At 34.9% G+C, this 13,153-nt stretch overlaps 1 protein-coding gene across 1 annotated transcript; it reads left to right on the forward strand.

Moving 5' to 3' along the window:
• The first annotated feature begins 7,330 nt into the window (after nt 1-7,330).
• On the forward strand, nt 7,331-9,673 carry EMB1923 (embryo defective 1923). Its single transcript, XM_085701399.1, has 2 exons — nt 7,331-7,775; nt 8,734-9,673. Exons 1-2 carry the CDS (start codon nt 7,487-7,489, stop codon nt 9,429-9,431), a joined length of 987 nt encoding a protein of 328 aa, XP_085557525.1. The 5' UTR covers nt 7,331-7,486; the 3' UTR covers nt 9,432-9,673.
• Nucleotides 9,674-13,153: the final 3,480 nt, after the last annotated feature.

A 13,153-nucleotide genomic window follows, 5' to 3' on the forward strand; every position in this document is an offset into this window, starting at 1 on the left:
CCTCAATTTTGTCTCTCAATTTGTCGAAATAGTCAATTAGGCATGAATTTTGATAATCAATTTTGTCTCAATTTGTCGTTAACTGTGTTGACGTGGGACGTTAACCACTCACGTGACGTGTCATGTCATATGTCACACAAGCAGAAACTAATATGAACGAAAGTGAAAAAATTGTCAAAGACGAATTTGATTGAAATTCATAAAAACATTGTATTTCCAATACCGTTGTATAATGGTTATTTCTTCCCCAATTCTATAAACTTGGAACCCTAATTTTTCAATTTCTTATTAACGGTCCAAAATTCTCAAAGTTTCTTCCATTAATTAGCAACTCTTCCACAATTCTAAAAACTCCAAACCCTAATTTTTTTTCCTCTCATTTACAATCCAATATTTCCAAAAAAATTTCAATAAAACTTGTTCATATTGTGTTTTATCTTGGTTTTCGGGTGTCAAACATTGATTAAGTTTGAACCTTTTTAACCTTTGATATCTCATTTTTTCTAGGGAAGGGAAAAATAAGAAAAAAACCCTTGAGAATCGAGGTCCGGGAGTTATTTTCGCTACGGGAAGGTGTTAGGCACCCATAACGACTATAGTATCCTATAGGAACCGTCTTTACTTTCTACGCGCGTGCTTTTATTTTTAAATGCTATTTGAAAACGATATTTACACCTAAGAGTTTACTAAGTCAAGAATTGGAGGGAGAAGAAGATGTTTGAATTTTTGTTTTATTGGACTTGGAGAAGTTTTGACTTCTTGCCTACATACCCTTTTAAGGGATCAAACTCCATGTAGTTCTCTTCCAAAAAATGTTTTTTGTTTTTGTTGGTTGATTTTAATTTTGAAAATGGAACTTTGAAGAATAAGAGAGAGAGGCCTCAAGGGCATAAGATTTGGAAAATGTGAGGTGAAATTAGTTATTTTGCAAAAAGGTCTAAGTATTATTAGGATTCATTAAAGTTTTTATTTAAGAAAATAAAGGGAAAATTCAATGGGATTTTGATCCCAAGGTTTCTTTGGAAAATTATTTGAGTGAAGTTGTTCATGTTTTTTGGAAAAGAGAATTTTTCTAAGTATCGTGATTCCTAAGCATACATCTAAAGCATACATTCCCTAAGCATACATCTAAAGTATCCATGTGATGTGTGTGCATGTGTCGGTGCTTGTGTCGGTGTACATCATTAGAGTCCATTGTCCCTTACATTGGCCTAGTTTACATTCTATGGTCTTGCAAGAAATTAAAATTGCATGAAGTAAAATACACCACCCTAGGTTTTACATTCTAAGTCTTGGTATGAGAATTAAAGTGCAAGAAATGAAACTAAAGTTGAAGGATGAAATATGCTTATGGAATATATGAAACATGAGATGAAAATGTTAGTAGCATAAGATATAGGGCAAGTAAGAGCTATTATAACAAAAGTAAGAGAATTGACATAAAAAACAAGCAAAAATAATGTAAAATAGACCTAAAAATTCATCACCAATGCAAGGTTTGAATATGACCTATAATCCCCATATTTCAAAGAATTCCCAAAGAGTTTCAATTCAGTTTTCACGAAGAGGATTAAAGGAATACACTCTACCAAGCAACTAAGACCAAAGTTAGGCAAATTCCACATTATTTATTCACAAACAAAACTTGGAAAGCAAGCAACCCAACATCACATGCACATATCCAGTAAAAACACATTCAAACTGTAGTAAATTCCTCACAAAATCACATATTATGAATCACAAATATAGATCAAGAATTGGAATCAAAATTAAGCCAATTTTCACAAGTTTTTAACATGAAATTCAAGAAATGAAACAAGAAACAGCATCAATATTTTCTATCAAGTTTTCCAGTATAAAACTATCAAAAAACATCACAAAACCATCAAGAAAACTCTATGAATTTTTATGGAATTTTTATAAAAGATTTTAAACTCAAAAGAGGTGTAATTAGCAAAAGCAGTGTACAAAATAGCAAGAAAACAAGTGAGGAACGAAAATCTGCAAGAGACAGGCCCAGGCCCAAGATCCTGGATGGATCTGGACTATCCAAACGCATCAGGAGCGTTGGATTGATCCAGCTCCATCAAACCCTAGATCTAACGGCTAAAGACGAAGCAGAGGTGAACCAAGGTTGAACCGGTCTGGTTCAGGCCTCTATATAAACATACAGAGGCCGGTCCAATTCCCTTCTTCCTCTTCTTTCTCTTCTATACTAAACCTAGTGAGAGAAGCTCTCACTTCTCTCTAAACCCTTCCGTCGGAGATGGATCAGAGAAGATGACTCGAGAAAGCTCCAGTACGGCGGCTCGCCGGTGGCGCCACCGTACTGGAATCTTTCTGAACTCTTTTTCAAAATCTTTTTACATGAATCTTCTCGTCTTCTTCTCCTCTTTAAGGTTTTGAGGTCACTTTTGTGAAGTTGTGATCGAAACAGAGTAGATCGGAGTTTAAACTTACGGTTCCTTCAAGAACTTCTTAGATCTGAATCTTTTTCACATATATTTTCCAGAAAGCACCGATCAACTTCGATCTAACTTCGTTGATGTATTTAAAGAAAAACTGAGAAGTTTTACGTGTTTACCTGTTGGAAATTGGAGATTCGAACAAAGAGAACGGTGAGAAAGATTTTGATGCTTCCTTTTCGTCTCTGATGAATGTTTTGATTCAAACTTCGAAAATAAATCGAAGTTTCTTCGTCTTCTCACTCTTCGTCTTATGCTTCTTCTCTGTGAATTTGTCGAACTGTTTCTTTTCTTCGATTCCTCTTCTTCTCACCTCTTCGTCTCTGTGATCACACTGATTCGTCTTTGAGATGGATCGGTGTTGGAATTGCAGAGAACGTGGTTCAATGATGAAGATTCACTTTCGAATCTCTGAGAACTGCGAAGAAATTGCTTTAATTCGAACTGATTTGATTACGTGGTTGTTGGATTGAGTCTGTTTGTGATGAAATTGTTGTGGATTTGCGAGGAATTAATGTGGAATTGTGTTCTGGAAAGTTAGGGTTCATGATTTGGGGATGAAGTTCTTCATGAACTTCATCGTGTTCTTGGTGATTTTCTGGGTTTGATTTTTAATCCTGGAGAGAAAATGTGAATTCTGTTTGTGTGATGTGGCTTGTAATGAATGGTTCTGACACTGTGCACTTATTTATAGCTGACATGTGTAGCTTTTGGACCAATGTATCGTTGACACCTGTACTTGGACTCATAACAAACTCTTTGGACTGATTTGCAATTAACTAAAACTTGAGGACCAAACTGCAATTATGGAAAAAAGGACTAAAAACAAAAGTTTGAGACTTAAAGGACTAGAATGCAAAACTGGTTAAAGGACGAAACTGCAATTAAAGAAGACTTAAAATGAAAAAGGACTAATATGCAATTTCTGAAAGTAAAAGGACCAAAATGAAAATAATAATAAAATTGGAATAAAATTGGTAAAATGGACAAAAAGTAAAGTGAAACAAATAAAAAAACACAAAAAGGACTAAAATGAACCAACTAAATAAATGAGGTACTTCAAAGTAACCTCTCTCTGTCAAAATTTTGTGTGAAATGACCAAAATGCCCCTGGGGACTAAAATGACTCAAAATGACTCAAATGCAATTTTAAAATGGTTTTTTAACAGGGAATTAAAGCAAGAGTTTATACAAGCAAATTAAAAAAGGCTCAGAGCCAATTTTTAGGGATTTAAAAGAGTTTTAACACAGGAAATGACTAAAATGCCCTCAGGGACTAAATTGGCCCAAAATGACTCAGATGCAACCTTTGAAATGGATTTTAACATGGAATAGAAACAAGGACTTATACAAACAAATTGAAAAAACTCAGAGACAAATTTCAAGGACTAGAATAAGTTTGAATGCAGGAAATGACTAAAATACCCCTTTTTTTATGAATTTTTGCAAATAACATTGAAATAAGATGCAGAGAAATATGCACTTGATCAGAGACAATTTCAAATAACTTGGAATGCAAGAAAAACCCTTTGGATGATTTGAAATGCAAGAAAACATGGACAAAGTCATAATTGAAAATGTTTTTGAACATAGACAGTAGAAATATGCAGATAAAGCAAAGTAAAATATCATTGTAAAACATTAGCAAGTTGACAATCTTTTAAAGGTTTAAGATCATATCAGAGATGAAAATTTTGAGCAAGTATTTTTAGGTCCAAAATTAGGGTATAACATATTGAATCCGAACTGATGGGTTGTGGTCATATGGACAAATACAGCTCTCAATCTCGAGTTTCATCTTCAGGTTTCATGTTTAATTGCGATGTCTGAATGTTTGAATGTTGGTGTCCCATAATTTATGTTGTAAGAAAAGTCAATACTCTCAAAAATCCAAGAAGTCCTTTCTATGTTTGCCCTTTGTTAAAGGTTTATTTAACGATGGTTATGTGTTGTTTAATGTTATGCAATTTTATTGTTGATTGATTTTGATTTTCCTTTGTACAGGATGATGATGATGATGATGATTGTGAATTTTTTGTCTGGGTTGATGAAGCTGAATAACTAAGATACTTTAAATACAACGAAATTGATGCTGGTCAGGGAAGAAAAGTAAAGGAGAAGGTTCAGTCTATAGTTAAGGCTAAGGAAAGTGGCAATGAAGAGGTTTGCAGGGCAAGGTTGATGGACAAAGTTGATTGCGTATGAAGTGAGCTTAGATTGATTAAGTATTTGATAGGCATAATTTGCTTGTTTGAACATTTTAATATGTTATTGTATTGTACTAGGAGTGTGAAATACCCTCAATGAAAAGAGGTTGAAGAAGAATGTAACCTTTTAGTGATAATATTACAAGCAAATTAGTCCCTGAATTATTGTCAAAATTATTAAATCGATCCTACATTATATGCAAAATTATCAAATAAGTAATATGAATTATATATTTAGTTTTCAAATTGATCCTTGATTCATATATGTTCGGAACAAAGTAAAAAGAAAAGAAACACAATTGGAGTGCATAATATTCAACTTGTTTTATAATTTAGTCATTGTACTCCAAGTCCTTGCATGCCCATAATAAAGTCATAATGGTGGACCTAAACTTAAGGCAACCATTGTAAAACAAGTGCAGAAATATTAAATGTTCAAAAGCAAGGAACCTAACTATGGGCATTAATAAGCTATAAGTCATAAAAGCGGGTTCTTAAGTATTACATAGCCAAAAGCAAGGGGCATAAATAAGTCATGACCTGAAAGTTCTTAAATATTACATATCCAAAAGCAATACTATCTTAAATAAGCCATAAGCCACAAGTCTCGTTACTTCTTTGGAAAGCCTGATGTTGGCATAGACTCTTAAGTTTACTATAGTAGGGGCGTGCAAGATGTGTCAAAAGACTATTACCAACATCTTAGGTGTGTTGAGTTGTGATGGGTGCAAGTAAATATCTTGGCCTTCCTTTGATGGTGGGGCGAAGTAAAGAAAAGAATCAACCTTTGCCTTCATCAAGGACTGAATTTGGCATAAAATCAATTCGTGGAGCAGTAAGTGTTTATCCAAAGCAGGAAAAGAGCTAATGATTAAATTGGTTCATCAGTCTGTTCCTTTGCATATTATGAGCATATATCTTCGACCTAATAAGTTGATTGACACCATAGAGAAAATGTTAAATGTTTTTTGGTGGGGACATGGTGGTTCTATGAGAAAAGGTGTACATTGGTTGTCTTGGGAAAGTTTGTCAGGTCATAAAAACGACGGTGGCATGGGTTTTAAGGACCTTACTTTCTTCAATATTGTTATGCTTGGTAAACAAAGGTGGAAGTTTTGAACATATTCTTCTAGTCTCGTTTCTCGATTGTTTAAAGCTCGTTACTTTCCTAATAATGATTATTTAGGGTCAAAACTTGGTATTAATCTGAGCTATGTATGGAAAAGCATCTTTAGTGCTAAGATGGTGGTGAATGAAGATGCAAGATGGCACATAGGTACATGGGCCAATATTTCTTTGTCTTGTGCACCATGGCTTAAAGATGAATTGTTTTTGACAACCTATAATCCTATCTTTGTGTCGTTGGCTCACGCCAAGGTACGAGACATTATTGATCAATCCATGAAGGTATGTAACACAACTTTAATTTATAATTTGCTTGATAATGTCACAACCCAGTTAATCTTGAGACACCTTTACAACCTTTGGTTGATGATGATAAGTTGATTTGGAAAGGTGAAAGAATGGCATATATTCGATGTGTAATGACTATAAGATATGTGTTACTTAAATTGTTGATAATTATCATCTACACTTACCAAGCCATTGGAATTCAATCTGGAAGCTCAAAGTTCCTCCCAAAATTAAGAACCTTGTTTGACACGTGTGTCGGGGTTGTTTTCCAACAAGAGCTAGTCTTAGTAATAGATGAATTCATTGTCACACAGATTGTATGCTTTGTGGAAGTAACTATGAAGGTAGTATCCATGCTTTTTTGGAATGTCCTAGTGCTATGCAAATTTGGCATGATGTTAATTTATGAGATTCAATTGATAAGGCTCTCAGGAGAAACTATAACATGAATGTGGTTATTTTTGCTTTGTTGCAAAAGCTTAATGCAAGCCAAATAATACTTTTTGTCACGGTGATGTGGAGTATTTGGAAGAGAAGGAATTTGAAACTTTGGCAGCAGACGAATGAAACGAATGATTAGGTCGTCGAAAGGGCAATGCACCTTCTTGATGGTTGGAAGGCAGCTCAGATTATCCGTAGTGGCAAGAATTCGATTGCAAATATGCAGCAGTCGAGCCCAACACAACAAGATATCATTCGTTGCAAAAACCTGCAAGTGGTAGATATAAGTGTAACATAGATGCCTTTTTCTTCATCCTCGAATTGCGTAGGTATTGGGATATGCATCTGAGATGATGTTGAGGAGTATGTGCTTGCGAAGACTGCTCAATTTTCTCCTCTATGTGATGTTGCAATCAGTTAGGCAATTGGCTTACATATGACATTGGAATGAGTTTCATACCTTCAATTTGACAATGTTGACTTAGACTCTACGAAGGTTGTAGACAGCTGTTTTATGATAGATTTCAAAACTCTCATATCGAGTTTAATAGGAGGCCATCTAATGGTGTCGCCCATTAACTAGTTTGGGTAGCCCCATCTGAAGCTAGCTCCCATATTTACGTTGATGTACCGTCATGTATTTTACACATTTTAGTTAATGAAATACATTGAATTGTTTCCTTAAAAAAAATATCTTTTCATTCAAAAAATATTTTCCTTTTGTTTGTCAAAAAATAAATATAAAAACTTTTTTTTTTATTTTTAAGGAAAATATAAAAACTTTTGTTTAGAGGTATACCCCGTAGCAGTGACCATTTTACGAAGCTGAGTTTGGGTTTGGAGGGTTTTATGATAAGAATTTAGATTCGACCATTTTGTTCTTCATGAGTTCAAAACAACAACAATGAAAATTCATCTCTATCTTTAAACCAAAGACAAAACTGTAACCATAACATAACCATGTCCACCACAATCCCATCCCTCCTCACCTTCAAATCCAAACTCTCACTCCCCTTCCCACGCCACCACCTACAATTCCCAACAACCACCACAAAATCCCAACCTTTTAACCCTCAATTCACTCGTAACCTTATTGGGTTTTCCCCCAAACCATTCAGATTTGCGCCGGTGAAGCGTTTTGCCACAAATAACGATGAAGCTGAGAAGGAGCCTAGTACTTTGCCGGGAAGGTTTAAGGATTATATTAAACCAGCTCCTGAATCTCCTTTCAAGTGGCCCATGTTTGTAGGTCAGTTTCTTATCTTTCTCTCATTCTCTTCGTGTTTTGTAATCAAATTTTGATGTTCGGACTATAGGAAAGTTTAGATGAATTGGGTCGGTCAGAGCAAGCCTCAAGGCTAAGAGGGTGTTGATAGAGGTACTTACATACGTCTTTGTGAGCTTAGCTTAGTTGATAGAGATAATGCATAATATATGCAAGGTTCGGGGTTCTAGCCCTGACCACCACCAAAAAGAGGTACTTACATGTTACTTACTGACGAGGTCTTAACGCAGGCCTTTGTGTGGTATGAGTCAACTCCGTACTAACTGGACCAACATTCGTTGGTATTTGTTAGTCATTTTAATCTTCAAATATGTATTTGTTAGTTTGGTCCTCAATTGCGTCTTATGTACGTTAGCCACATTGGTCCAAGAAGTAATTAAAAGAAGATACACTCATAGATGCTTTTTACATTTTCGATACATTCAAAGACTATAGTGAAACCGGCTTGCATATTTATGGACCAAAATGAATGTTTACTTAAAAAATTATATTTACTTTATCTCATTCACTTGTTTAAAGGATGGGTTTTCATAATGTTTTTTGTGTTTCATGACTTGAGTAAGCATCTAACACTTGTTATGTTATTTTTATCGAACACCAATTTTAACACAACAATTTCACTACATGAAATTGTTCATTCCTATTAAAATTCAGTTCCATATTTGTAGTGTCTTGTAAGAATGTTTAGAGGTGATCAATGCATAAATTGTTATATTTGAAAAGAAACCATAGAGTAATTTTTGTAGTCTATCATTGATGTTGTTTACAAAGATGAACTTAAACTTGAATGCAAGAGTTAAACGTCATACGCTATATGCTGATTAATACTCTCAATTCCCATCGTGGAAACCCTTTTGTTTCGCCAGACTGTTTTATTTCTGTCATGGCTCATGTAACAATTTGATTCTTTGTCAATGTACAGCACTGGCTTTTCTTATCTATGCATGGAGAGCTGTTCTATTTGAACTGTCAAACTGGAAGAATGCTGCATTTGGAATTGTTCGATTCGTAGGATACGTCTTGAAATATGCTTTTGCATTAGTCTATCGATTCATAGGAAATCCGATCACTTTTACAATCGGATCCATTGAGGATTTGATTTACGGCGTTCAGGCTTTTTACTCTTGGATAATTACCAGTGCCCCTGTACCAGACCTGACCCTCGTTATCGTCCTGGCATCAGTTGTTTTAGCTGTTGCTGAAACTACTAATCCCAATTGTATCAGCGACCAACCTTATGTTCTGACTGTAACTGGTCTTATTGGCTATGCTGCTGTTAGAGGCGTTATTTCTGAACCACTGTTCTGGACACTTCTGGTTGGGATCTATGGCTTTTCAAAATTTATCAAAAGGAGAGACGATGCTTCATCTGCAATGCCTGTTGCAACAGTACTTGCTGCGGTTGGAGAGCCTTGGGTTAGATTTGTTGTGATTGTCTCATACACAGCCTTGGCTATTTATCAGCATTCAAAAATGATTTCAGAAGGGAAAGAAGTTGAAGAGATTGAACCACATAGGAGGAAGCTTCCAGTTCCTCTTTTTCTTGCAGCTTTAGCAATTGGCTTACGAGTTGCTGCTAACTGGGCCGGGTATAGGCACTTGACATGGATGGTAGTATGACTGCTGATAGGTAATTAATCTGAATTTGAAGAAGAATGAAGTTTGGTGGTCTGTAAAGTTTTGAGGAAGGACATGACTAGATAGCTATTTTGTTGCAATTGTTGTAATTGTTGTTTTTTTATCACAAGGCTGTACCTTTTCATCCAAGCTTGTTATTTGAGCAATTTTGATATACGAACAGTGCACTCCAGATATTATTTTGCCTTGCAGGGTTGAAATTTATGTTTAAAATGTTTAGAGAATCAATGGCATGAAATAGAAGAGGAAGGGATGGAATAAAAAACCACATAACAATAACTTTAACTGTTACCCAAGCTTCCCTAAAAGGTAAGACAGTGACAGTCAAACTGAAAAATGTCATTGCACAAGTAAATTACACAAGTAAACTCAATTGTGACTGAGAGTGTAATTTTTTTTATTTATTTATAACAAGATTATAAAATTTTAAATGTAAAGCTGTCATTCTCATGTTTGGATTATTAACACGGAATGACATAGATAGGTAAAAAATAGTATACAGGGCCATTTGGGTTAGCTTATTTAGGGTTTATTTGGGCTTTATCTACTGTTGAAGTGTTTGAGGAACTGTCTGGAAGAGAATATTGTAAGAGCTTCTGAGCTCCCATAACCTCCCCTAACAAGCTTATGAATTTGGACTTCTCTACTCTCTCAAGTCAAAAATAACCCTAGCGTTGTATTCCTCTTTGAACCCTTCACCCTCTTCACTATGCAACAGTGGTTTTCCGACCCTACTGCTCTTTGCTGTCTTTGCGCTTCAACTCAGGTATCCATCCTTGTTCCATGTGATTTTCATTTGTTCCTTGTATTTAGGGTTGATTTGCTTGCTCTTCAAATCATTTATGCATATATGTGATTTTTGCTTGTTCTCGTATTTGATTTGCTTGTTCCTATTGTGATCTTTGCTTCATCCTTGTTCCTTGTGGTTTTTGCTTGTTCTTGCATATCAACCTTTACTCTTGAAATGACTAGCGTTGTTTTTGTTGTGGCCACGTTTTTTGGAACCACATTCTATGGAAGAATTCGGTGAAAAACGGTACTACTTTCGTTTCGTTCTCTTAAGGAGATGCAATTTGTGAGAATAAAAACAAATAAATCTTGTTGAACTTCAAACTAAACTGTATATCAATATCACTTTCTCATGAGTACAATATTTTAATATGTAGGCTTATAGGCTCTGCATGCTTGTTGTTATATGTTTTGGTCCAAGCCAAATATATGGATATTAGGATCAATCAAAAATGTATCGTAACCTCTAACGTATGAGCCACTGTACCGTTCTTGGTTTATCTTCTGTGTCCGCACTCCTGCTTTCCAAACAGACATGACTTTGTTAGATGTTATGTTGCCGAATTTGCTGAGTAATTTTCATGCATCACAACTAAATTGATGTAATTCTTACAAATTGTAGCTTTTGCAAGTAGGCATGCATATGTGTAAGATATACTGACACTGTGACACATTATAATGGATGTATTTATCAATGATGCTATATATATGTATGTATATATATGTGTGTGTGTGTATATATATATATATATATATATATATATATATAGACACACACACCCCAAGACAACATGAATGATGCATATCAATGTATTTTTTCCTGCAAGCATTTTGCATATGGACCTTACATGTGTGTAGCCTAGGTGGATAGCATTTTGAATTTCAAAAATGAACAAATTTTCTGGAATATTATTTGATTTTTCTTACCATGTTGAATCTTGATATCTTTTCACTGTTTGAATTATTGATGACACTGGATATTGTGACTTTGATACTGACAACGTTAGTAAACACAATTTGCTTTAAACATGATCAGAAAGTCTGAACCGTGCTTCCACCTGTTTAGCAGCACATAACTTTGAGTTTAGCAGTACATAACTTTGAATCATTGTTTCTTTTTGAATTATTGATGACACTGGATATTGTGACTTTGATACTGACAACGTTAGTAAACACAATTTGCTTTAAACATGATCAGAAAGTCTGAACCGTGCTTCCACCTGTTTAGCAGCACATAACTTTGAGTTTAGCAGTACATAACTTTGAATCATTGTTTCTTTCATTGCTCTATTTATCACAGTTTTGAATTGGAGCGTCATATTAAATTTTTTTATACTAGGCCTCACTTATCCTTACAAAATCTGCTTGTATAGTGAGGGGTGTCACTCTTTATAAACTCTTATCAAGAGTCTTATCTTTTCTATGTGGGACTTGGGTTTTTCCCAATACCTCATTATCTGAATCTGAGTTGTGGCTAATTTGAGTAAAACATGTCTATTCACTCTCGAGGACAAAGGCCTCCTTGTCTTTCTTGAACATTTAGAACTGAAGGTTCACATTTGAGACTTTGTATAAGAGCAACCTATTTCCTTGCTACTGAAGTCAATATCCATTGGTGTGTTACTGTTTTATGAATCCATGGAAGCATATGTTTTCCACTTTCAAACCTTTTTTGCTTGATTTTGTTCCTAATTTGCTTGTTCCACTGGACTATTTGTGTGTATGTATCTCTAAATAATTATAATTATATCTCTCTAATGGTTTTGTTTTCATTGGGTAGACATTACGGCTACGCTCCCTGGGTTTCTGGAAATCAAGTTTCATTAGAATATGGTTCAATCAATGAAGATTGTAGAACCGTTTTAACTAGCCCAACAACTCTGTGATTGTTTTTACTAGGCGACAAGCTAACGAGAGTACTCAAGCTTTAGCAAGAGCGTCTATCTCTTACGCTGCTCATAGTGATTTTCATTTTCCCCTGAATTTCATTTTCCCCTGAATTTCATTTTCCCCTGAATTTGGTTTGTGTAATGAAAGTGATCAAATCATTAGCACAAGGTAGCATACTTTGTAATCATTATTGTATGATACTTGAGATGATCAAATTAAATTATACAAGTGAATTAAAAATATAGTACGAAGGAATTCTACTAGTCCAAACAGAAGAGTCCTTTTCAACAAACAAGGTAAATCATAAATATTTGGCTTCTATGTGCATTTGAGACATGTGTATTGGATAAAGATTGCAACTATATTTCCTACAACTCATCATTCTTTTGATTTAAAACGATGAAACCAAAGCAGTTCATTTTGACACTCAATGGTTTCATATTAAAATGATTCAATTCTGTGTCCATTATGATCCAATAAAGAAGCCAGTCACTAGTGATTGAAAAACAACGAAAAGGCTTGAGACATTGCTAGTTGGTACAATTATATATGTTGACTTACATTCTTGAATGGCAAATAAGAGGTTAATTATTTAGTTTAGCCAAATATATTTCAATTACCACTTGATAGTGTCAGAATGAGTTTAATTACCACTACCCTGACTCCATAGTTCATACAACTATTATAGTAATCGAAATTGTAAAATAATATAACACGGCTCTATGTATAAAAAGTAGGGATGGCAAAGCGGGCCGGCCCGCCCCATTTAGGCCCGCCCCGTCTAAGCCCGCTAAAAACGAGACGAGACGAGCCGAGTCAAATTTTGTGACCGAGTCCAAAATCTCACCCCGCCCCGTTTAATGACGGGCTTGCGAGTTGGCGGGCCGGCCCGCCAAACAAAAACTTTTTAAAATATTTTTTTTTACAACTTAATTCTCACAAAAAAACTATGTTGCTTTTATCGTAAAAAAATATAAAAGAATAGGTAGCAAGTAAACTTGTGAAAAACAAAATAATTATCAAAT

The sequence above is a fragment of the Medicago sativa genome, chromosome 4 (assembly GCF_051527215.1).
Source record: "Medicago sativa cultivar Bolivia chromosome 4, Bolivia_mono, whole genome shotgun sequence".
Classification (NCBI taxonomy): Eukaryota; Viridiplantae; Streptophyta; class Magnoliopsida; order Fabales; family Fabaceae; genus Medicago; species Medicago sativa.

Bases quoted from the DNA above. Each gene is read 5' to 3' on its own strand.
- EMB1923 (XM_085701399.1), top strand. From the start codon at position 7,487: ATGTCCACCACAATCCCATCCCTCCTCACCTTCAAATCCAAACTCTCA. The intron at 7,776-8,733 runs GTCAGTTTCTTA...GTCAATGTACAG, and splicing joins CAAGTGGCCCATGTTTGTAG to CACTGGCTTTTCTTATCTAT.